This window comes from Alexandromys fortis, unplaced genomic scaffold, assembly GCF_014885135.2.
Source record: "Alexandromys fortis isolate MF-2015 unplaced genomic scaffold, M_Fortis_MF-2015_v1.1 scaffold_50, whole genome shotgun sequence".
NCBI lineage: Eukaryota > Metazoa > Chordata > Mammalia > Rodentia > Cricetidae > Alexandromys > Alexandromys fortis.
This window is the reverse complement of record NW_026067932.1, coordinates 579,189-601,725: the sequence shown is the minus strand read 5'-3', so window position 1 is coordinate 601,725 and position 22,537 is coordinate 579,189. Positions and strand designations below refer to the sequence as shown.

At 50.3% G+C, this 22,537-nt stretch overlaps 1 protein-coding gene across 3 annotated transcripts in view; it reads left to right on the top strand.

Moving 5' to 3' along the window:
• The window catches only part of Slc12a7 (solute carrier family 12 member 7), an 86,442-nt gene that overhangs the window by 14,513 nt on the left and 49,392 nt on the right, over nucleotides 1-22,537 (top strand). For 2 of the 3 annotated variants that reach the window (XR_007592370.1, XM_050145558.1), the window contains exon 1: nucleotides 15,029-15,232. The exons of the other annotated variant lie outside the window; for it this stretch is intronic. Coding sequence is in view for 1 of the 2 variants with exons in the window: in XM_050145558.1 (XP_050001515.1) it covers nucleotides 15,109-15,232 (124 nt within the window). In the remaining variant the exon portion in view is untranslated. Of the gene's footprint in view, nucleotides 1-15,028; nucleotides 15,233-22,537 lie in introns of those variants that run through there. 3 annotated transcript variants of the gene reach the window in all.

Genomic DNA, 22,537 nt, shown 5'->3' with positions numbered 1-22,537 from the left:
CCTTGGGAAACAGAGCCACCTTCTTCAGTGGAACTAACTCCTCTCCTAGCCACTGCGAAGCAGGGGGGGGGGGGCGGCGCTGAGGAAGGAGGTCACTGGGTGGGGACGACTTTGGCAGGGACAGCGATGGGCCATGGAAATGTTTCTGAAGTTTGTAGTGGCCTAAGTCTCAGGAGGCCTCCTCCTTCCATTTGCCTTGCAAATCCTAAAAAGGAGTTCCTCCCGGAGTCTCTAGCTGTCGTGGTTTTCCCTGGAGCTCTTGCAGGGTCTCCTTGCACCTGGGAAAGCCAGACCACCCCCCCCCCATCTTTCTCCATTCCTAACCAAGTAGAACAGAAATAAAACAGAGGTTCCAGGCTCCAGGGAGTCAATCTGCTCCTCTGCCCAGTAACTGTCCTTACAGCTCAGAAGCTGTTGCCCAGGTGCTGAGGCGGGAAGTGGGAAGTGGGAAGGGGGAATCTTCCAGGTAGGGTTTCATGAGTCCCAGGCACAAGCATATGCCACGGTTTCTGGGAGATACTGGAGGGTTCTGGGTTGCCATCTCAATGGAAGAGCAGAAAAGTCACTCAGAGGTGGACTTTCAGGTCCACCAAACAAAAGCAGTTTTAGGATTTGTGTGTGGCTTTTATTAACTCCTTAGGTGGCTGAGGCTGGCCTTGAACTTCTGGTCCTCTTACATTCCCCCCCCCCCAGTGCAACACCACACCCAGAGTTGTGTGACCCACGTGGAGAAATAAAACCAAGGCCATAACATCCAGGTCTGTGTGGGAGCTTACACTTTCCTGCTTAGGGGGAAATGCAGAAAGGGCTTCTGCTGCCCTGCTGGCCCTGACCCCAAACCACACAGCTTCATGGCCAGGTGTGACAATGACAGACAGCAGGTGTGGTTAATCACTAGTTTCTAGCAGTGGTAATGTACAGCCTAGAGAGCTGGGCTCTGTGGTGTTCCTGCATGTAATCTCAGCCAGAGTCTTTTATTTCCTTCCTGTTTAATCATGTCCAGAAATTATATCCAGCGGAGTGGAGCCGCAGCCTCCTTCCTGAAACAGTGGGTGGCTCCTGAGATTTCTTGGGTTTATTTGTGTGACTGAAGCCCTGACGACAGCCGCCAATCATATGCTGGGTAGATTTTGGCTGGTGTCAGCTAGGCAACCGGCCCATGCTTTCTCATCCCTTAGGGATCCCAGGGGGAGGATGAAAAGGGCAAAAAGGTGCCCTTATATCAGGGAAGCAATGAAAGTATCTCTGGTCACCTTGAGCCTGGAGTCTCAGGTCAGATTTCTCGTGGCGCCCTGTGTCATCAGTCTGTGAAGCCCCAGAAAGAAGGGGAGACGTGTCTATCGCCGGTGCATCCTAGGCTTTGCTCAGAATGTGAGTGAGGCAGCACTCTCTGCTCTCAGGCCAGCCTACAGGGATGGATAAGGAGCCAGCATCAATGGCAGTTGTGACTATGAGAGACTCTCTGTGGGAAGACATAACTGTGCTCCAGGAACAGCACGATCTTACCATGACTTGCAAGGGTGCAGCTGCCTTCCCTGAGAAGTGCTCTGTGTGGTCATCAGGTTTGGCACCTCGGGATCCCACCCAAGACCTGCCAGTGTGGCTGGGGTGTGTGGGCTGTGGGGAGAGTAAAACGGAGACAGAGCAGGTAATGGGGACTCAGCCATGCACAGAGAAGGAGCAGGTGTGGCAGATGAAGCCACAGAACACTGCCAGGATGGGAAGGCAGCCAGGGTGACTCTGAGGCTCGTGTGTCTGTGGAAGCAGGTGTGCAGTTGTGCCTAGTCTAGGACAAGCCTGAGGGGAGGCGGCAAGGCGGATTCTGCTGCTGTGGGGGAAACCGAGGCTGCTCCAGGTAGATCTTAGTCAAGGTGTCTGTGCCCCTTTCCAGAGACATTTTATGAGGCTTCATTGTATGACATTTAAATAAAGGTCAAATCTAAGTGTGTAGTTCTTAGGGGCTGTAGAACCTGTCTTCAGCAGGACCTGGACTCCTCAGGGCCACAGCTCAGCCTGTTTTCCCAAGGACTGTAGTTATGGAGGATGTCCACTGCCAGCCATCCCCGACAGGTGCTTCAGGAGCGGATGGGCACCAGAAGCAGCACATGTGTGTTTGCACATACGGCACATAGAGTGTGCACACTTCACAGGTAACATAAGGGTGCTGCACCTCTCTGGAGTTCTCTTAGCCTGTCAATTTTTTTAAATGTTTGTTTGTTTGTTTATTTATTTATTTTGTATACAATATTCTGTCTGTGTGTATGCCTGCAGGCCAGCAGAGGGCACCAGACCCCATTACAGATGGTTGTGAGCCACCATGTGGTTGCTGGGAATTGAACTCAGGACCTTTGGAAGAGCAGACAATGCTCTTAACCTCTGAGCCATCTCTCCAGCCCCCAGCCTGTCAATTTCTTGATGATGGATGCAGTTCTTAAATTTTTTGAAAATTAGTTCTTTCTGTTTTGTTTTTCGAGACAGGCTTTCCCTATAGCTTTGGAGCCTGTGCTGGAACTCGCTCTGTAGACCAGGCTGGCCTCGAACTCAGAAAGATCTGTCTGCCTCTGCCTCCCGAGTGCTGGGATTAAAGGCATGCACCACTTCCTGGCAGAACTAACGTTCTTTAAAAAAAAATTATCTGGATATAGTGAGTCTCATAACGTTGTGACTGTGGCATCGTGAGAGTCAGCGCCTGTAGTCCCTCCAGGCTCAGTCCTCAACAGGTCAATTAAACAAGTAATGGTGAGAAGCAGGAAAAGGTGTCTTCAGTATGGCTACATTTGGAAGAGGATGCATGACTAAGCAGTCCTGGTTCCGGTGTCATTCCACCTATCACTGTTGTCTCCGCTCCAGCCTGTCCTACAAGGTGGTCAGAACTGACAGACTTCTTTTTTCTGGAGGTAAACTGTCCCTCTGGGTGGCACTAGGCTTCTTTCAGCCTCTTCCTTCTTCCAGCACGAGATTCCTGAGAAAATTCCATTTTCCTCGGAAGCCCATAGTTTCAATAGTTTGATAGCTCGGAAGCCCATAGTTTCAATAGTTTGATAGCCACAGGGAGGGGCTCAAGTGTCTCAAATATCTTCATTTCCGCCAGGATGGTAAGTGTTGTTACTGGATTCATCTCCAATTTCTCACCACTCAAAAGTCAATATTCAAGAAATATAAGCTGGAAGGGGAAACCAGATTTAATCAAGGAAAATGGAGGGTCTGTGTCAACGCTGTCTGAGGATACTCGGGAGCTTTCCCTGGGAGGACGCCAGGCGTTGGAATTATTGACAACCCACCCACAGCATCACCTCAGCTCAACTAAACCTTTTCAAAGAAGCAGTTTCCCAACAAGATCTCTTCTTCTGGGGTCAGGTCGTGTAGCCTGTGATTCCCAGGCAAGACCCACTGTGGTTGGGTAGCGTAGTGAAGTGAGAACTGGTGTGTGAAGAAGCAAGCCACCTGGGGATGGATTTCCATGTGGCTTCCCAGAAACACAATTTAATCCCCCCATTGTCTTTATAATCATCCCTAGATCCACAAGGAGGGAACTCCCCGACTCCCATCCTGGGGACAAGATGGTGTTAGATTTCAGTAGTGACTCCTTTAAGGCATCAGGTCTTTGGAATGTGTTGCTTAAATCCTCAAGGCTTTAACTCTTTTCTTGTGGTCTTTCTGTGGCCGACTTTCTGCTCATTCCTTTGTGAACAGAGGTCACATTCTCTCTTGTTCCCATGCTACTGGAGGTGAGAAGCCACAGTGGAAGGGTAGCTCCGTGGAGTAAGAAGTGCAGTGTGGGGTGTCCGGGTGGAGAGAGAAGTGCTCTTATGCCAGCTTGTTTCATCTTCTCTTGTCTTGATCTTGGATTTCTGATTTTGTTCTGTGCAGGGTTTTCTTTTCATCAGTTATCAAACCTGGTGTTTTGAAATCTCTAACTTCTCACAGCAAATTATCATTATTCTCTTAGGTCTGCAGCCCCTTCAGTGAATGTCAGGAGTATATTTTTCCTCCTTTGGGATTGAGCAAACAGTATTGTTTTAATATTAGGGATCGAACCTAGGCATGCACCGCCAGGGACTTGTTCTATAGTGGAATTATATTCCTCTCGCAGAAGAGCAAGATTTATAAGCAGGAATCCCATTCTTAGAATGTGGCCCTAGGTTTTCTTGAAGCAGCTGCGCGTGACTTGGTCAGAGGGCTCGTAATTAAGGCCATTTGCACCTAGACCTCTGTGCCCTTATGAATTACAGCTCTACCCCTCAGGCATGCCTGTTTTGGACTCTGTTCCACACAGCCCTTGCTGCATTGTGTAGGCAGTGGATTAGAGTTACCTTCCTGGCCCCCACATCTCTGGTCTGTATTCTGAACTTTCTCAGGACCAGGCCGTCTGCCTGAATGCATCCTTTGGATTTATGGGTTTGAAATGGTCTTAATTCTGCCTTCATCTTCAAGGAGACATTTGCTGAGTGGTAATTTAGGTAAAGGACATCCCAGACTCCTCGGTCCACCCTTCCTTTGGCTACCAAAAATAAGAATTCTGCCACGGCCAGAGATGAGGTTAAAAATGTGTTTGCTTTTGTTCTTTTAAAAATTAAGTTCACTTAACTGATATCTAAAAACACAAAGTTAAAGTTTGACAGTGCACGCACGCACAAGTGTGTGTGTGTGTGTGTAGAGAGAGAGAGTTTTAAATCAGGGTGAGCATATCTGTCTCCTCAAACATGCACCACCACCCATGTGATAAATCATTCACAGCCTTAGCACAGTAGAGCTACATTACCTGTTAACCAACTGACTGGTGGGAATATTTTCTAACACGAGCTCACTGCCGACGCAAAATAATTCCAGGCAAACCAAATCAGACCAAATTAAAAGATATCCAGGTTTAACTGAACTCCTGTGCTCTCGGGTGGTCCATGGTCCCAAGAGGAACTGGAAAGCCTCCAAGACAACCACAGTTGGGGGGGTGGGGATGGTGCTTGACCTTTCCTGGGGAGGGGTCAAGTTTTGATGGGCTACCTTGACCCTCCTCCGGGAAGAGTCAGGAGTCAAGGTTCAAGGGGTATAGGGGAGGGGCCTCCATCTGGATTTACACTAACCTCTACTTGGTGACTGTGATGTCTCTCCCCCTCTCCTCCCCTCCCCCTCTCCTTTCTCCCCTCCTCCTCTCCTGCCTCCTTTTTCCCTCTTTTCCTCTCCTTCTATTAGGGCTATTTTTTTTAAATATCTATTTATTTATTATGCATACAATATTCTGTCTGTGTGTATGTCTGCAGGCCAGAAGAGGGCACCAGACCTCATTACAGATGGTTGTGAGCCACCATATGGTTGCTGGGAATTGAACTCAAGACCTTTGGAAGAGCAGGCAATGCTCTTAACCACTGAGCCATCTCTCCAGCCCCCAGGGCTATTTTTTTTTTAATTTTTATTTATTAAAGATTTCTGACTCTTCCCCGCCACTGCCTCCCATTTCCCTCCCCCTCCCCCAATCAAGTCCCCCTCCCTTGTTAGCCCAAAGCTATTTGTATTGAACTCAGAGCCTTGTGCATCTGGGTAAGTGCTCTGCACACCTCAGCCCTAGCCCTGCCTCTAGAGAGATTTTATTTTTTTGGTCTCTGGATTCATCCCTGTCTTGCTAGTGCACATCTTTGGACTGTGCAGTTTGTCTCATAGAAAAGATCTAGCTTCTAGCTGTGCCATGTGGGAGGCTGACCTGGTAGAGTGAGTTTAGATTTGTGAGGGCCATGTGATGTTCATGTACTTCAATAGCAATCAAAGCTCATTTTCAAAATGTATTTTTAACTCATGCCCCAAGGAACTAGAAATTAATGACTTGCATTATTTGCACAAAGAAGTTCACTCCTCATGGCAGACAGTCTGTTTGTCTGACTCTGTCATGGGACATAATCACCTTATTCAAACTTTAAATATTTGGCTTAAGCCAAGAGAGTTATCTAAGTCAGCAACTGCTAGGCAAACATATTTCCCCTTTTCTCTGCTTTTAACGAAATAGAAGAAGAGAACTGGGGCAAAGAGGTAGATTTTAGTCTTTAAAGCAAAATTTGAACTTTAAAACTTGAGTAGAAAAGAAGTCAGTTTGGCAAGTGTTTACTTCCCTTAGCAATGTGCATGCAGATCCCCCTGGCACACACAGAAAAGTTCACAGGCTGAATATTTCCCAGTCTGTGGGGGAGGGACCACCCATGGTGCCTGTCTTCAGCCCCTGTGGCCTTGCTGAGTGGCTGCCCCTCAGGATGCAAAACCTGGCTGGGCAGTTTTACTCATTTATCTGGAAGTCCTTCTTCTGGGGTCCTCTGGGTTTTGAGGGGCTGGTATATATTTGCCCTGAGAGATGTCTGAGCCCCCAGGGTAAAAGAGCCTAGGGTAGGATCTATGGCCCCTCCAGTGGGTCCTGCAGTAGCTTCTACCCTGCTTGCTAAGGTGTCTTTTTGTGTAGCATCTACACACCCCAAGAGTCTGTAAAACTGGCCATCCTCACCTGTCTCCAATCAAAGAATGACCTTTGTCACAGTTCTGTGTTACCTTATCAGTGCTAGGTTAATAATAGGACAGAGATCGCGGTGGAAGGTAGCCTGCTAATCTCTGGGCAGTGACATCTGGTTAATTTAGAGGATTATGAAGTATTTTTGTCTGGACAGTGCTGCACGGGTTACACACTATGCTTAGGGCAGGGCAAGAAAGTCATCCCCTAGCCCTACCGAACAGACTCCGCCATGCTGCGTCTTGTTTTTCCCAGATAGATTGTATGTGAATATGTGGTTCTCTACAAAAACAGTGGACACCTTTAACCACTTTTGTTCTACTTAGATATATAGCCCAGGAACTGTTCTGTTTACTAGGGGGAACTCGTTTAACAAAAAAAAAAAAAAAAAAAAAAAAAAAGATTCACAATAGCTAGGAGGTAGAAAAAACTCCAGAGCCCACGAGGTGAGCAAGGCAGAGTCCATCCATCACATGGTGGAGTGTCACTGGTCTGAAAAGGAAGGACATCTGACACAAGCTGCAGCCTCGAGGACATTGTGCTCAGCGATCCAAGCCAGCCACAAAAGGACAAATGACTCCACCTACATGATGGTCTCTAGAGCAGTGGTACTCATAGACTGGAAGAACGGCAGGGTCAGGGGTGGGAGCTTCTTGGGGGACAGATTGCAGTTTGGGAAGAGGAGAAAGTGCGGGAGATGGGCCATGGTGATGCTGTACTGCCCTGGGAAGCATTTCAGGCCACAGAGCTGTGTCCTATAGCTTCGGAGTTAATATTTATGCTGTTTTCATTCTTTTTTTTTTTTTTTTGCAATTAAACAGAATACATTCTTTTAAAAAGGAAAAAGCAAAGCTGTGTGTGGGGATGCATGCCTGATCCCTGCACTTGGGAGTCAGAAGCAGGAGGTTGAAGAAAGTTCAGAGGCTAGCCTGGTCTACTTAGTGCCAGGTCAATGAGGACTATGCATCAAGACCTTGTTTCAAAATAAGAAAGCAAACACCCACCTCCAAAAACTAAGTCCCTCCCCCAAGCCAGGAGAAAGCAGTCAATAACTAATTTTTTTTCTTTTTTATTCATTAGTATATGAGAGTGGTGTGGACCAGGGATAGACCATGGCATGCATGTGGTGGTCAGAGGGCAACTTTGTAGACTTTATTCTTTTCTCCCTTTATTTGGGTCTTGAGTATCAAACTCAGGTAATCAGGCTTGAGTGGGAAGTGCCGTTACCCACTGAGCCATCTTGCCCGCTCGAAGCAGATGTTTTTAACAAGGTGCTAGCAACAGCTAGAGGGACAGTGACCTGCGGCTAGCGGTTTTCATGTGACGTGTGACATCCGATGGTCACAGCTACTCCGCAAGAGGAATTTCCAACTTGGATGGATGTCAGCCAGGATTCTGACACTGAGTGGGTTTGTAAGTCTCCTTGACCTTGAAAACAGTCCACAAGGGGAGGGACCTGGCTTGGTCAGAGGGTCAGCATGTCTTGATCATCAGTCAACTGGAAGGAGAATGAGTGAGTTGATGATTTAGCTTGCACAATTCTAGAGCATGCAGGGGTACAGGAGAGAAGAGGACCATGGAGGGAGGAGGTGGCCCTCTCTCTGCAGCCTGAGACAGAGCCACGCCTGTCCTGCTGTGTGAACTCCAGATGCCATCTAGGAGTTGTGACTTGGGAGTGGACTGCTGGGCCGAGGAGGTTGGCTTTGGACTTATCCTGCCACACGTATCTTTTAGGCCATTCATCCCAAGTCACAGGATGCCAGCGTGAGCATCTATTCTGGGCTGGGATGTGCACCTAACTGCTTTTCCCCAGCAGAACCTCCTGAGCTCCTGAAGGCAGCCCGGGCATGTGTCCCATGGGGGAGGGCCCGGACAGGGCACCAATGGGCAGAGACTTCCTAGCCCTTCCATTCACTCCAGGCTTCTAGAACTTGTTTTCTTATCTGCCTCTGCTTATCCATCCTTCTGCTGGGTGTGTGACCTTGAGCAAGTGACTTGGCCACCCTGAGACCCACAAAATAGGCATTATATTATTACTGTGCCTACAGATGTTCGTCTTCTCTTCCAGGGTTATTTGGGACTATGTACTCAAAGGGGTTAGGCTGTGTATTAGGGTTCTCTAAAGGAACAGAACTTACAGAATATATATATCACATATATGGGATTTATTAGAGGATTTACAGGCTATGGTCCAGCCAGTCCAACAATGGCTGTCTACCAATGCAAGGTCCGAGAATTGAGTAGTTGTTCGTCCGTGAGGCTGGCTGTCTTAGATGGTCTTCAGTATACACTGGAATCCAGAAGAAGTAGGCTCTGATGCCACTGAACAGACAGGCTTGTCAGCAAAAGCAAGCAGGCAAAAAAAGAACAAGCTTCCTTCTTCTATGTCCTTTATATTGGCCGTCAGCAGAATGTATGGCCCACATTAAAGGTGTCTCTTCCGACCTCGAAAGATCCAGATTAAAAGTGGGTCTTCCCACTTCAAATGATTTAATTAGGGAAAAGTCCCTCACAGGTGAACCCAGCTGCTTGGGTTTTAGTGAATTCCAGATGTAGCCAAGTTGACAACCGAAAATAGCCACCACAGGCTGAGACGTTGACTCAGTGCTTGCTTTTCTTGCATGGGGACCTGAGTTTACATCCCCATACTTGTGTAAAAGCTGGGCATGGGGCACATGCACCTGTAAATCCAGAACTGGGGGTTGCTGGAGATAGTGGGATCTCTGGGGCAGCCAGTTTAGCTCAAACAACAAGCATTAAAGTCAGTGAGAGATCTTGTCTCAAAAAGTAGAAACACCTGAAGTCAGTCTCTATGCATGTGTATATGGAAGCCAGACAAATGAGTCTGTACACACATGCATGTCACACACACACACGGAAATTAAAGAGACTCAAGTGTACCTGGGGTAAAGTAAAAAGACTTGTCCTGCTGAGAGAGCAAGCACTGGCCTTGAATTTAGACTTTTTTCCTACTCAGTGTGGCTGTAGATAGAGGTTGTGAGCTATTGGGGAGATAGGTTTGTGGCTCTTTCTGGCCGTGGTGCAGGCTGGACACCAAGGGACCAGATCCATTGGGTGGGACAGATCACTGGGAATTATGCTTGTAGAAATCCAGGCCTTGGAGGCAGACACCTTTTTCATGGCCGGGGGACCAGATGAGTTCTTTTATACTGTGTCAGTTCTGTGATTTAACAAACATTTGCTGTCTTTGATGTGTCAGAAATAACCCAGGTCTCTCCTCACCCAGTAAGTGTGGAACTTGCAGTGTAGCAGGCAGTCACTTGGACATGGTGCGGGGCACCGGGTTAGGTGGTTCTGGAATCTGTTACAACATAACGCAAAGCTTTGGGCTTTGAGGTTAGAAACTGGGAGAAAAGTTCTGTACTTTCCAAGGCTAGATCAACTTCCTCTCTCTTACTTAAGAGGACAGTCCAAGCATAGCGAGACCCATTTCTGAAATCTGAATTGAATTCTGTGCACTCAGTTCATGTTCCCACCAGACGGAGTCAAAATATGACCATCTTCTGCCACCTGCTTTGACCCTCAGCAAGGTTGTGGGGGCACCTGTAATGTGTGAGGCGCTGGCTCCAACTTTCAGGACTCTGTGGATACTTGGGCGGAACTCTGTTCAAGATTGCCACGGTTTGGCTGCTATAAATATGCCCCCAGTCTTTTGGTGTCTGTTGAGGTGGCATTTCTGGAGCACTGGCTTTCCTGACCCCTGATATACAGTGTATCAAAGTGGCAACACATTGCACATGCCTCTGAGAGCCTGGGAACTGGGTTTGCTACAGCAGGGCAGAGTTATCACTTGGTGCCGTCTCTTGCGTGTGCCTACAGGGACTGCCCAGGCAGGGTGTCCTCTGTGGAGCAGCTGCTCAGTCTTGGCCTTTTTCCTATTGTTCCATAGCTACCTATATAGTATCCACATGTGTCCAGTGGCTGTCAAGTGACGGGCTCCCTTCTACACCCATGCTGTGGGGCAACAGGAAAGTGCAGATTTTCATGGAGGATATTTTTCCAGTTGACCCTGGGTGAAGGTCACAAAGGGATTCCGATGGCAAATCTGTACCAATTGGCAGCTGCTGATGACAAACAACATTGCAAGCTAGGTGTCCTTGTCAGCTTCTGGGGGCCACATATGGGGTCTCCTGCCCAGCCAGCCTCCCATAGCTTCAAGCATCTGAGCAGTGAACTAGAGTTGCCAGTCCCTACAGCTGAGCAGAAAGACCCTGAGCTGATAACAGTGATGGGCCGTGCAGTCTGAGACTATGACCAGGCAATGACACTGAACAGGCTTTTGGGAGACACCCTGTGTATGTCTTTGGTCTAAGTGGAATGGTTTTGTATGAAGAAAGAATAGCATCCGGTGATGTGGGAGTGTCATATATCAATCTGTTTTCATTGGTTAAGCAATAAAGAAACTCCTTGGCCCTGATAGGTTAAAACATCAGTGGGAGGAGTAAACAGAATAGGATGCTGGGAGGAAGAGGAAGTGAGCTCAGACTTGACAGCTCTGCTCTCCCAGGCAGCTCCAACCCAGGATGGATGTAGGCTAGAATCTTCCCAGTAAGAGCACCTTGGGGTGCTTACACACATTATTAGAAATGGGCTAGTCCAGGTGCGAAAATTAGCCTAGAAGAGGCTAGATAGAAATGGGCCAAGCAGTGCTTAAATGAATAGTTTGTGTGTTGTTATTTCGGGGCATAAGCTAGCAGGCGGCCAGGGTGCTGGGGATGCAGCCCCGCCGCTCTTATTTCAACAATCTGGGAGCTGGTTGACTGAAGCTGATGGACCTTATCCGAGTCCAAGGCTGGATGCTTCTATCCCTAGCTCAGTTCTCACAGAACAGTGCTAGGTGGTCCATTCCTGACCGTTGCAAGAATAACATGCCTTGGGGAAGCCCTATAAGACTCAGGATATGACCTTGGTCTAACTCGAAGGCAGCCTCCTAAGGAAGGGTTCAGTTTGGGCTAACCCTCAGATGCCAGAACCTAGCGTTGTGGGTGACAAAGCTTAGTGGATACAGGAAGATGCTTTCTGCCTATGGTTATGTGCACCGAAGCCCTGGGTCTTTTATAAGACAAGTAGTCACGGATGGGTGATACCATGTCATTGGGGGTTGAAAGGAGCAACAGCTCCACCTGCACTATACCAAGGACCTCAACAATACCTGGCTATCAGTTTCTTGCCCAAATGGCAAATTCCATAAGGAGCATTTTCGATTTTGCATCTTATTTCTTGGTTTTGTGCTTTAAAAGCACTTCAGGGGGACTGGGGAGATGATCTGATTGCAAGTGTTTTACTGAACCCCAGAACCCACACAGAAATCTGGGTACTTCTTCATACTTGTAATCCCAATGCTCCTGGGGGATGGTGGGTGGAAACAGGTGGCACCTTGGAAGCCCAGTGGCCAGTTAAAATTATGCCACGTGTCAACGTTCCAAACCAGTGACACACCCTCTCGAACAAAAGAGAGAAGGTGCCTAAGGGCCCACAGTGGAGCTTGGCACGTGCACTGTCACACACACGGGGAGGGGGCACAGTGAAGCATACGATACACCTCTCAGTGCAGCTCTAGAAATCTTACAATGTAGTGCTCATTGAATAACACGTTCTCAGAGTTTCCCAGCCTTTAGCATCTGCACATATGGTCTCATGTCAAGAAAAAAGAATGTATTTTCCTAGGTTGAGTATTTACCCATCAGACTTTTGTGTCCTGTCCGAAGCAGTTATAAAGCACAGATACATTTCCTTTTTATAGTCTTTGAAATCAGCAGAACACCCCTTAGAGCTCCCAGAGGTCTGGTAGCTGGCCCACTGGTTCAATGTGAACCACTTAAAGTTAAAATACTTGGTGCTGCATTGGTCCTGAGACTCTCCACACTGGGCTGATGGATATCTTCTGTCTCTATTTAGTGGGAATGAAAACACCCCTATAGGCTGCTCTGTCCCATTCTGTGGGCTCTTCCTTCTTTGAGTCAGACAAGCTCAGCGAATGCCCCCTGGCCCCTTGACCTCCCAACACACATGAGTGGGTGCCTCCATGCTCCTCCTTGGTTTCACTGGGTGCAATGCTCAGTGCTGTCTGAGTTCTTCAGCTTGTGGGTACAGTGATAGACCTTGATGTGTGACCAGTCAGCCACAGGAGATGGGGCTGAGAGACACGTTTGAAAAATGAACTATAGCTGGGCATGTCTGCACGTGCGTGTAATCCCACTTGATGCTGTGAGACCCCAGATCCTGAATTTCTTGTAAACTTGTAATCCCCTGATCTGAGTGCCTACAGCTGCTCTGAGCACGAGACCTTCAGGAGTTCCTGATAGCAGGAGAGTGGTTTCTGGTGGGTTTGGCTGGAGCGTGGCTATCTCTATATAATCTGCTCCTGAACCCAATAAAGAGAGCATTCCGGGGGCTTTTGGTATCAGTGTTTAAAGGTCTGCGTGTTGGTCTGTCTCTGCGTCTGTGTCTTCAACCTCCAGCCTCTTGTCTGAAGCTCGAGAACTGGGTTCTAGCGCATAGAGCACAGACACGGGCGCGCGGTGTGCGGCACTTGAGAGGTAGAGGCAAGATGATTAGAAATCTAAAGTAATCTTTGGCTATATATTGAAATTTGAGACCAACCTGGGCTATGAGACCCTCTCAAAAAAAAAAAAAAACCAATTGTGGGGGAGGGCAGGGTGATGGGGGCCTGAGTATCAAGTGGTTTGGTTGCCTGTCTGGAGAGGGTCACTTGTGGGGAGCTGAGGTTGAGAGGGTCCCCAGGAGGGCTTCTGGAGCCGGCAGAGTTTTGTCCTGACCCACTGCTATGAGGGGTCCTTGTACCTGGATCTGCTCAACTCCAGAAGGGTTCTAATCCTTCCAGGTGACCCTTTTGTGCTCACTTTGGGGATAAGCCTAATAGTGTCACTGTTCAGAGAGGGCATCACTTAATTTTCAGTGCTGAACTCCCTAAAACCGTTTTTGGGAGGTTGAGAGCTTGCCCTCAAGGGATTGTTCTTAACTGAGTGGATGCTTTTGTCCCCCTCCCAGCAATGCCTCCCCATCTTTCAACAACATCTCCCTCCCAGGATGTTCTGAGGTCACTGTTGAGGTCCAGCTGATCTGGGGAAACAGGTGCTAGCCCCTCTCTGCTATGGATAGCTCCTGGAGGGAGGTGTGGTGGCAGTGTGGACTCAGCAAGCTGCATCCCACCCTCTATAGGAACTGGAGTTAACTGTATAAGGGCTCATTCCTGAGTGAGCCATGCTTCCTTCAAGCTCCTGACCAGAAGAGCCTTCCTGGTAGAGGGTAGAAAGCAGCCATGCTGGGCACAGTTGGGTTTTCACAGAAATGGCTTTTCTGAGTTGGTTTAGAAATGTTTTGTTCTCATTGGTAGTATACGCAAAGTCCTGTAGCTCCTGTGTCCCAGTCTGGTCACTGGGGTGTCAGCTGCCTTCCAGACTTGTGCCTGGTTGAACTGGGCCTGGGTGTCCTGACTGGCACGGTTCCACATGTTGTGAGTAGCAGTGGGTGTTTCTGTTTGACCATCTGAAACTGTTTTGGGTGATTTGTTGCACCTGGGGGCTATGGCTTTTGTGAGGTGAGTGGGGAATGATAACCAGGATCTCTGAAATGGTAGGGAACCCTATCCTACTGAGCGATACCCCAAGTTTGCCCCTAACATTTTTAGTTCACTTCTTCCCTGATGAGTATTTCATTGCTGACAGTTTTTCACGAGTCTTTCATTGAGAACAAGGTCCTGAAAGGAAGAACTGTGACTTCCCCCGTGTTTGTATTCTGGAACCCTTTGCTCAAAGCTTCCTGTTATTACTCTGGGAAGTTACCATATTCTCTTGGAACCAAACTCAAGGAAGGAAGCACCATTCACCTAGGATGGGCTGCAAGGCTTTTCCAGGTTAGGTCGTGGGACACTCCTGCCAGCAGGTGCTTGGCAGGCTAAACCCGTCCCAGAGGCCAGTGACCTCTTGGGTGGAATTAACCTCAGGGTGCACAAAGCCCCAAAGGACAGCGCCCATGGCTAGCTATAGACCAGTCCCCCGGACTAGGTTAGCAGCCTGACCTGGTGAGGGCTCCACCCCACATTACCGGCGTTGTAGGGATGCTGAGCTGCAGACAGGCTGAGAGAAAGGGACCATGATCTGTGGAGCGGTGGGAGAAGAGCCCCACAGGAGTTAGGAGAGAATGGGAGAACTGAAACTAAGGGCAGGGAGCCTGTGTTGTGAACAGGGATGGGGGGGGGGCGCAGTTCTGCGCACGGTACTGGAGTCTCCTGGTGCTGCGGGAAGTCTGCTTCTGCGTAAAGTTTTATTCGGCGGTGGCCTCTAGGGAGTGGGTTTGTGGGAGCGGAATTTTTGAGGGGTACAGTGTTCCGGAGAGGTAACCCAGGGACTATGGCCTACAGGGGCGGAGATGCGGGAGGGCGGAGCCTTGAGGGGGCGGGGTCACTTGGGAAGCCGCCCGGCCCCGCCCCGGGCAAACTTTTCCTGGGCCGTGGGGGCGGGCAGGTGAGATCACGTGGTGGCCGGGGCGTGCCTGGCGGACCCCGCCCCTACGCCCGAGTCCGGCGGCAGCTCCGGAGCAGCGGCGTGTGGCTGCAGGGGACAGCCAAGTCTAGCGGAGCCATGCCCACGAACTTTACCGTAGTGCCGGTGGAGGCGCGCACCGACGGCTCTGGGGACGAGGCTGCTGAGCGTACGGAGGAACCGGGGTCCCCCGAGAGTGCGGATTCTGCCTGCCCTACCTCGGGTGAGCTTGGCCGCACCTGCCGCGGGACAAAGGCAGAGAGACTGGGCCCTCCCGCCGCCGCTGGGCCGCTCGGGCTCGATGGGTGGCAGCGGCCCGCGGCGCGTAGCGGGGTGATGGGAAGGGGTCAGAAGGGCTAGCCGGTGCTTGCCTGACTCAGAGGAGTGACCCGGGACTTGGAGAGGATTCTTGTGCTGGTGGTTTGTTGGTCTTGTTCGTTCCCGTCCCTAGAATTCACTTCTCCGCGTCTTGCTCGGGCTGCACGGGGAGCCTAAGTCTCTGTTGGCCTGGCTCGATTAGCCCTGGGGGCGCGGTCTCCACCTCTCTGTAAGGCTCGTCAGGAGCTCTGAGGCTTGAGCACCGGAAACGACTTGATCCGATAACTCTGACGGGACTAGGGAGGAGTTGCGGAGCTGCTGGAGGTACCTATGGAAACGGGAAGGCCCAGGTTCCTAGGTGGCGCCTGGAAGAGCTCGAAGTACAGACCCCTGAGTGGGTGGTCTCATTGACACAGAACTTTCTCTGGGCCTGTTTTGCTTTACTCCAGACCGTCCCAGGGCGGTCGTCTAATAGATCTGACTGGGATCCCAGATTTGCCTCCACTGACCTTGTCCCAGCCAAACCTCCTTTGGGATCTTAGGGGAAGGACAGAGGCCCGCGTCTGCCTGGGGAGGGGGCTGTGCTCCCTGAGCGCGGGCTTCTCTTTGCTCTTCTTTGTTCCCAGGATTCTGAGCTCTCTCTGGCACTTTCACTTTCTGCAGGGTGGGGATGGGCCTGGGAATCCATCTCCATCCCAGCTCCTAGAACCCAGCTTCCCCCTGCTTGAAGACAAGTCACCTTGAACTGGCTGCTTACTCTGATTCAACTCCTCTCTAGACCTAGATCCTAACAGGCCCTTTGATTGGGCTGTTGAGGTGAAAAGACCCATCAAAGACTCACAGCTGCAGCTGGTCTTGTGCATGCCCCACAGTCTCAGGTTGGAGAATCAGGCTCCTGGCTCTGGGTTTGGAAGGGAAAGAGGGTACAAGTCTCTTCCTTATGACCTCAAAACTTTTCCCGCCCAGTATTTAGGCAGGAAAAGCTGTGCTTCCTCTGGTCACACTTTTAGGAGCCTGCAGACACAGGCTAGACATGCTGGCCAGGAAGTGGCTTAGCACAGGTTAGCCGCCTGCCCTTCTCAGTGACCCTTCCCATGAGGGGCTGCTGGACTGTTCAGGCTTTCTCTGTGTAGACAAACCATGCTATATCTCAGAGCAGCTGCCTGGCAAAAAATGTAACATCAGTTCAGAGGTGGAGGCAGAATCTAGAAAGCCTAGACTCAGTGTCCCGCAGACAGGAACACTGTGGAGGGAGGGTGGACCGCATCACAGTGGTCCTCAAGAGTAGAGCCCCAACAGCCCTTCCTGGTACCCAGTGCCCCGAGGCAGACAATTCTACGCACCTGCTGACATCCAGTATTAGTGTCTCAGCCGGAGGCATTTTTCGTTTTGATTCATTATATTTTTGTCCCCTCTACTGTCAGGGCCCTTAAGTGGTGCCTGAGGTCAAGACTGAGGATTCAGCTTCTGGGAAGGCAGGTAACCGTTAGGACTCTTTTATTGCCTGCACACGTTTAGACTGACAGGGTCTTAACGTAGCCATACAAAGATGACCTTGAACTTCTGGTTCTGGTGCCTCTACCAACTGCTTGGATTACAGTAATGTGTGGCCACACCTGCTTTTTTATTTTTTAAATATGCTGCTGATTGTCACTGAACCAGGGCTGGGTACTTGCTAGCAAACATTCTACCTTCTGAGCACACATCTCTAGCCCTGTGTATGTGTTTTAATGATCCTTCTTGGTCCAGGTTGAACTTAACTTGTAGAACTTGTAGTTATTTCTATGAAGATGTTTTTGGAAGCTTAGCCCACGGTGCCATGACAGGGTGAATGTGCTGTATTCTCAAATCTGCTGGGTTTGCCCTGTTTCTAATGGGAGCTTCAGAACCCAGCCCTGGTGGTAGGAAAGGGCCCTCACACTTGGTTGTTGTTGGGAAAGTCCAGATCAGGCAGGAAGAAGGTTTTCTAAAGGGCTGTTATGTGGATCTTAACCATGTATGTGGGCAGCAGGCCAGGGCCAGCTTGCCTGACCACAGGAGTCACCAGGGTACACGGCTGTCTTGTCCTGCCTTCTGTACAGATCCCTTGCCTATCCTTGGAAGTATTGTTTTCTGGACACGTGTGGACTGCGTGTTGCTTGTGCTGAAGTGAGTTTGGGAGACTTTATCTTGTGTGCCTACCCAGATCCAAGCTGCGGTGGAACTGGCGGGGCCTCATAGGCCACCCCAGCTTATACAGCCAGTGTCTTTGGGACCAGAACGAGGGTCTGGCGAGGCCGGGTTGTCTAGGAAGCTCTTCAGCCTGTAAATATGTGGCTGCCCTCTTGAGTCTCATGCAGCTTCTATCCTAGGGAAGCAGATAGTGTGAGGGTGGTAGGAAGTGGACCTTTGCCTGGCCCATACAATGGCTATCTTTACCTTCACACCATCCCCCTCCCCTTAGTGCTCTGTGACCCAGACAGGGCCTGGGCTGGCTGTTTTAGTGGCAGAAATGAAATTGGCCCTATTTTCTAGATAGTGTGTGTCTAGTTAAATAGTCTTTGGCCCCATATGAGGAGCCTGCCTCCCAGCCCATATAGAGTGAAAATTTATTGGGCAAGGGGAGGGGGAGGGGCAAGTGTGGAAAATGTGACGCCCACATTTTTCTTCCTCCATTTTTCGCCTTCTGGTTTCCACTCACAAAGGGATTGTTCCTGCAGGGCAGGGACCACACCCCTTAGCCTTTCTGCAGAACAGAAGTTGGACCTGGACTATATTTATTGTGAGATTCCTCTAGAAGTGGAAAGGACATGTGAATTCGTGGTGTTATGCTGGAATATTTTCAGTGTGTAGAAGCAGAGAGGACACTGCATGGGGCCAGGACACTCCCTGTCCTACCTCAGAGAGTGGAGCACTGTTAGATCTCAAGACTGTGGGAAACCATGTCAGGGAAGGTGAAAGGTGAGGTGTCTCAGCCCTAGAAAAGGAGTTTCCACAATGGGCTCTTGCTGGAGTTATTGCAGGGTGATCACTAACTGGTGGCCCTTCCATTCCAGGTCAGAACTGACGTCTGTGCAGGCTTCCTTCCAGTCTGATTGCAGGTCCCCTTTCAGATTCCGTCCACGTGATTTCATGCTCTGTGGCTGACTTCATCTTAGTTACCTGGGGGACTTCTTACTTCCCTCTGTAGAGGTGACCCTGTCCACTGATACACTGATTGAGGCAGGCTGAGTCACCTCTGGCTGGGCTGTGGATAGTGTTGTGGGTGTCCCTCGGGGCTGTTGCTGTTAGGTGGTGAAGGGCTACTCTGCCTGCTTGGCCATGGGGTCACCGTGAGGAAGTAGACTGAGCATGAGACTCCAGGCCCTGCCCTGCTAGGCTAGGACAGGAACTAACACCTTGTCCTGGGATTTGTCAGGAAAGGATGTCACATGGGTGCTGGAGGTCCAGGTGGGCTGGGAGCATGGACTCGCACCCCATCTCGCCAGGAGTCCTTGAAGGTGGGACTGAATATGTGAGCTTGGACCCTAATACCATCTTGTTGGGAGTTCTTCAAGGTGGGGTTGAGGGTCACTTACAGAATCAGCAGCGTCTGACCTGTGCGGAATCAGAGTAGGAGGGGAAGCATGAATTCAAACCAAAGATGGTGCTGGAGTTACTGGTCGGTGGTAGGATGCTGGCCAAGGGCCATGGGTTTGATCCCCAGTATTGTAAGACAAGGCTGTACAAAGCAACTAAAGGAAACAAAGGATCTCACCGAGCAGGTGCCTGCTGGAAACCCAGATGGTCGTGGGCTGTGCCCTACCTCCTCCTAACTGTATCCACACAACAAGCCCTTCCCTTAGGAACCAGTGGAGAGGTGTCAGCACCCAGTTATCATGCCTAGCCCATGTTCATGTGTGTGAGCATGCATATATGCCCTGTGTGTGCACATGAGGGTAGAAGTTCTGGTTCCTCCCCAATAGAAGGTCACACGGTATTGAGCATTGTCCTTTGCTATGGTCAGACTGCTACTAAGTGTTTGGGTGTCACTGGTGTGACCTTCAAGAATGATGGGGCACCTCTGTGTGCTAATTCTGACTCTTTTCCCCAGCCATTATCTTTTTCTTGTTTTTGTTTAATGTGAGGACCTCCTGGGTCTGTGTCCTTTTCTGGAATTGTTGCCCAGGCCTTTTGATCACTCTGCTGGGTGAATGTCTGAACTGCTCCAAGGGGTTGAAGACACAGACAGCTCCTGTGATGAAGGGCTTTCTAATGGTCCAACATAATGCCGTGCCCCTTAAAGCCAAGCAGACTTAGACTGTCTGGGAACTGGACATTGCAGTCCCATTGGTCCAGAAAGATCATTTACTAAGGCTGTGTCCCTCTTGGGCCTGATGCATCCATGTCCAGATGGATTCCCTGCCTCATCCTGGCACAGCAGGAGCCCAGTGTGTTATGTGGTACAATATGTGATGGAGAGTGAGATCTGGGTATCAAGGAGATGCGTGCAGGATGCTGACGTTGCCTATAGGAGCAGTGGGAGAGTGGCGGGCATGCATTCCTTTGCACATGGGAAGCAATGAGGACCCTTGGTGGGTGTTCAGGGAATGGATGTGAACCACACACCAGTTGTGGTAGAGACAAGCAAGCAGTTGGCTTCCAGAAATGCAGCCTTGTATATATATATAGCCTCAGAGGACATGTGAAAGGCCTAGGCTGAGGATAAGCTTAGCTTTTGATGGTGAGTCAGGGTAGCCACGGGGTGCTGAGGTGGCTGGGGGAATTCCATAGGAAAGATGGCTTTGAGCTTGGTAGGTAGAGCCCTGTGTGCAAGTGTGCGCATGCCGTAGGGGCCAAGACAACTCCAGCAGAACAGGTCCGTATGAACTGTAGTGTGAAGAGGCTCCTCTTAGAAGAAGCCAGCAGTGAGTAGCATTACTGTGGCTGCTGGGCGATACTTCCTTAGCATACGGCTTCACCTGTTTGTGCTGGGCGTGGTCCTGTGGCGTTACCTGCTGTTTCTAGTACATCACAGGTGTTGTATATGTAATCTACAGCAGCCAAAGCGGCTCTGGGCGTTAGACTCTGGCTGAGTTGCAGCTAACCTAGGCAACCACAAGCCCAAACGCTGTATCACCTTCTGAACCCGGAGAGAACCCCCGTTTTACCCTTTTTTTCTGTTCTCAGCTGTGGGAGAACACTAGGAACCATGTTACTCTCCTTCTGTGAGGGATGTTCATGGATTTCAGGTGGTTTTCCTTTTGGTAGGCTGCCCCAAGTGTCCCTTACTTAGAGTTGTGTGGCTTGTGGTGTGGTCAGGAAGAACATTCAGAAAGAGGAGGTGCCCAGCGAGGAGGAGAGAGGTTTTGTCGCGGGCATAGAGCTTGTTACATAGAGGAGCTTTCAGCATCCCAGCCAAACATCTCAGACCTTAGCAGGAATTTTGACCACATCCAAAAGACCATTTGGGAGCTATCACCCTCTGCCTGCCTGGCATGAATGGAGTGCAGATGTCAGTGCCTCCGCCTGCTGGTTATAAGACTTAGCAGATTCCTAGATCTGACCAGTGAGTGTCAAGGCAGGCCCTAGGCTCCAGTGTTGAGGGGCAGTGACGTTGGACCAGAGCCACTGCCTTCTGGTGCTTTAGACAGTGACTCCCTCTTGTCAGCTGTACAGTTGGGTGTAATGTGGGGTCAGACACCCAGTATTGCAGCAGGGAGTTCAGCCAGCTGGACTGCCTGCAGTTCCCGTTGCTCTCCAGACTTCAAGCCCTGCCTTTGCAGGCAGAGGGCAAAGTTTGATGTTCACTGTTAAGTATTAACCATTGCTCCCAAGTGACCGGGTGGTGTCATTTGAAGTGACAGCTGTATTGGAGGTAGCTACTGGAGTGTGATTCCTGCTAGGCTGGGCCTTCCAGAGGGAAGACTTCCTTACCCAGAGGCTGTATAGTCAGGGGTGAAAGACACTGAGGAGTAGGCAGATGTCTTGGGACTGTGAGTGGCTCGAGGTCCCAGTGAGCACTGACTGAGTCCCTTGGGTTACCACCTTCCTTTATGCAAAGGAGGGAAACTGCTCTTCATGGTAGGCTATGCAGATAAGCCTTCCACTTCTGCTCAATAGCTGGCCCACCTTGGTGATGAGGCTGCCAGCTCTCTGTCCACGTGTATGTCCATGGTGGCCAGGTCACAGGCAGGTCTAGGGTGTACCTAGTTTGGGGGTTCTGAATGTATAGTTATGGGGTTCCTGGGTTTGGATTGCTGAGTGAGCATGTCAGTTGACCTCCAGAAGTTTCTGTAGGATCAAGTCCTTGCTAAGTAAGGGCCTGTGCTGCTGGTGCTGGTGTGTTGGGGTTTGGGATGCCTGCAGGTGGGAGGCAAGACTGGCACCGCCAGCCAGTCGCTGGGGTCCCTAGGCTGTCTCCTCCTTCGTAGATGTGTCCTTTTTTTTTTTAAATATAATTTTTTATTGAAAAAAAAAAAGATTTCCGCCTCCTCCCCGCCTCCCATTTCCCTCCCCGTCTCCCTTTTCCCCCTCCTCCCTCTCCTCTCCCCCTNATTTCCCTCCCCGTCTTCCTTTTCCCCCCTCCTCCCTCTCCTCTCCCACTCCCCCCACTCCTCTCCCCCTCCCTCTCCAGTCTGAGGGGCAGTCAGGGTTCCCTGCCCTGTGGAAAGTCCAAAGTCCTCCCCGCTCCATCCTGGTCTAGGAAGGTGGACATCCAAACTGGCTAGGCTCCCCCAAAGCCAGAACATGAAGTAGGATCAAAACCCAGTGGCATTGTCCTTGGCTTCTCAGCAGCCCTCATTGTCCGCCATATTCAGAGAGTCCGGTTTTATCCCATGCTTTTTCAGTCTAGATGTGTCCTCTTTAGGGTGACCATTTCTGAAGATGGCAGATGATTCTTGAACATTTCTTTGTGCCTCAGTTTTCCTCACCAGGACCTGGTCTCTTATGAAGGTGGCTGTGACCTCTCTTGTTCCATCCTTCTGTTGGGTCTCTGGCGCCAGCAGGCCGGGCCTGGCTTTCAGGGAGGCTCAGCAAACATCTGATGGTCACTGGGGAGGGCCGAGCACTCTGGAGGTCAGAGCAGAGAGTGCCAAGTGGCTCTTGGGTTTCCCTTTTCATTTAATGGAGGGACATGCCCTCAGCCCAGACAAGTTTGTAACTGAAGCTGTCCCCGGGAGGGTCTAACTGGTGTCCTGCAGGGATGCTGATCCAGGCACGGGTCCTGTCTTCTGCTTTGTCCTTGGCC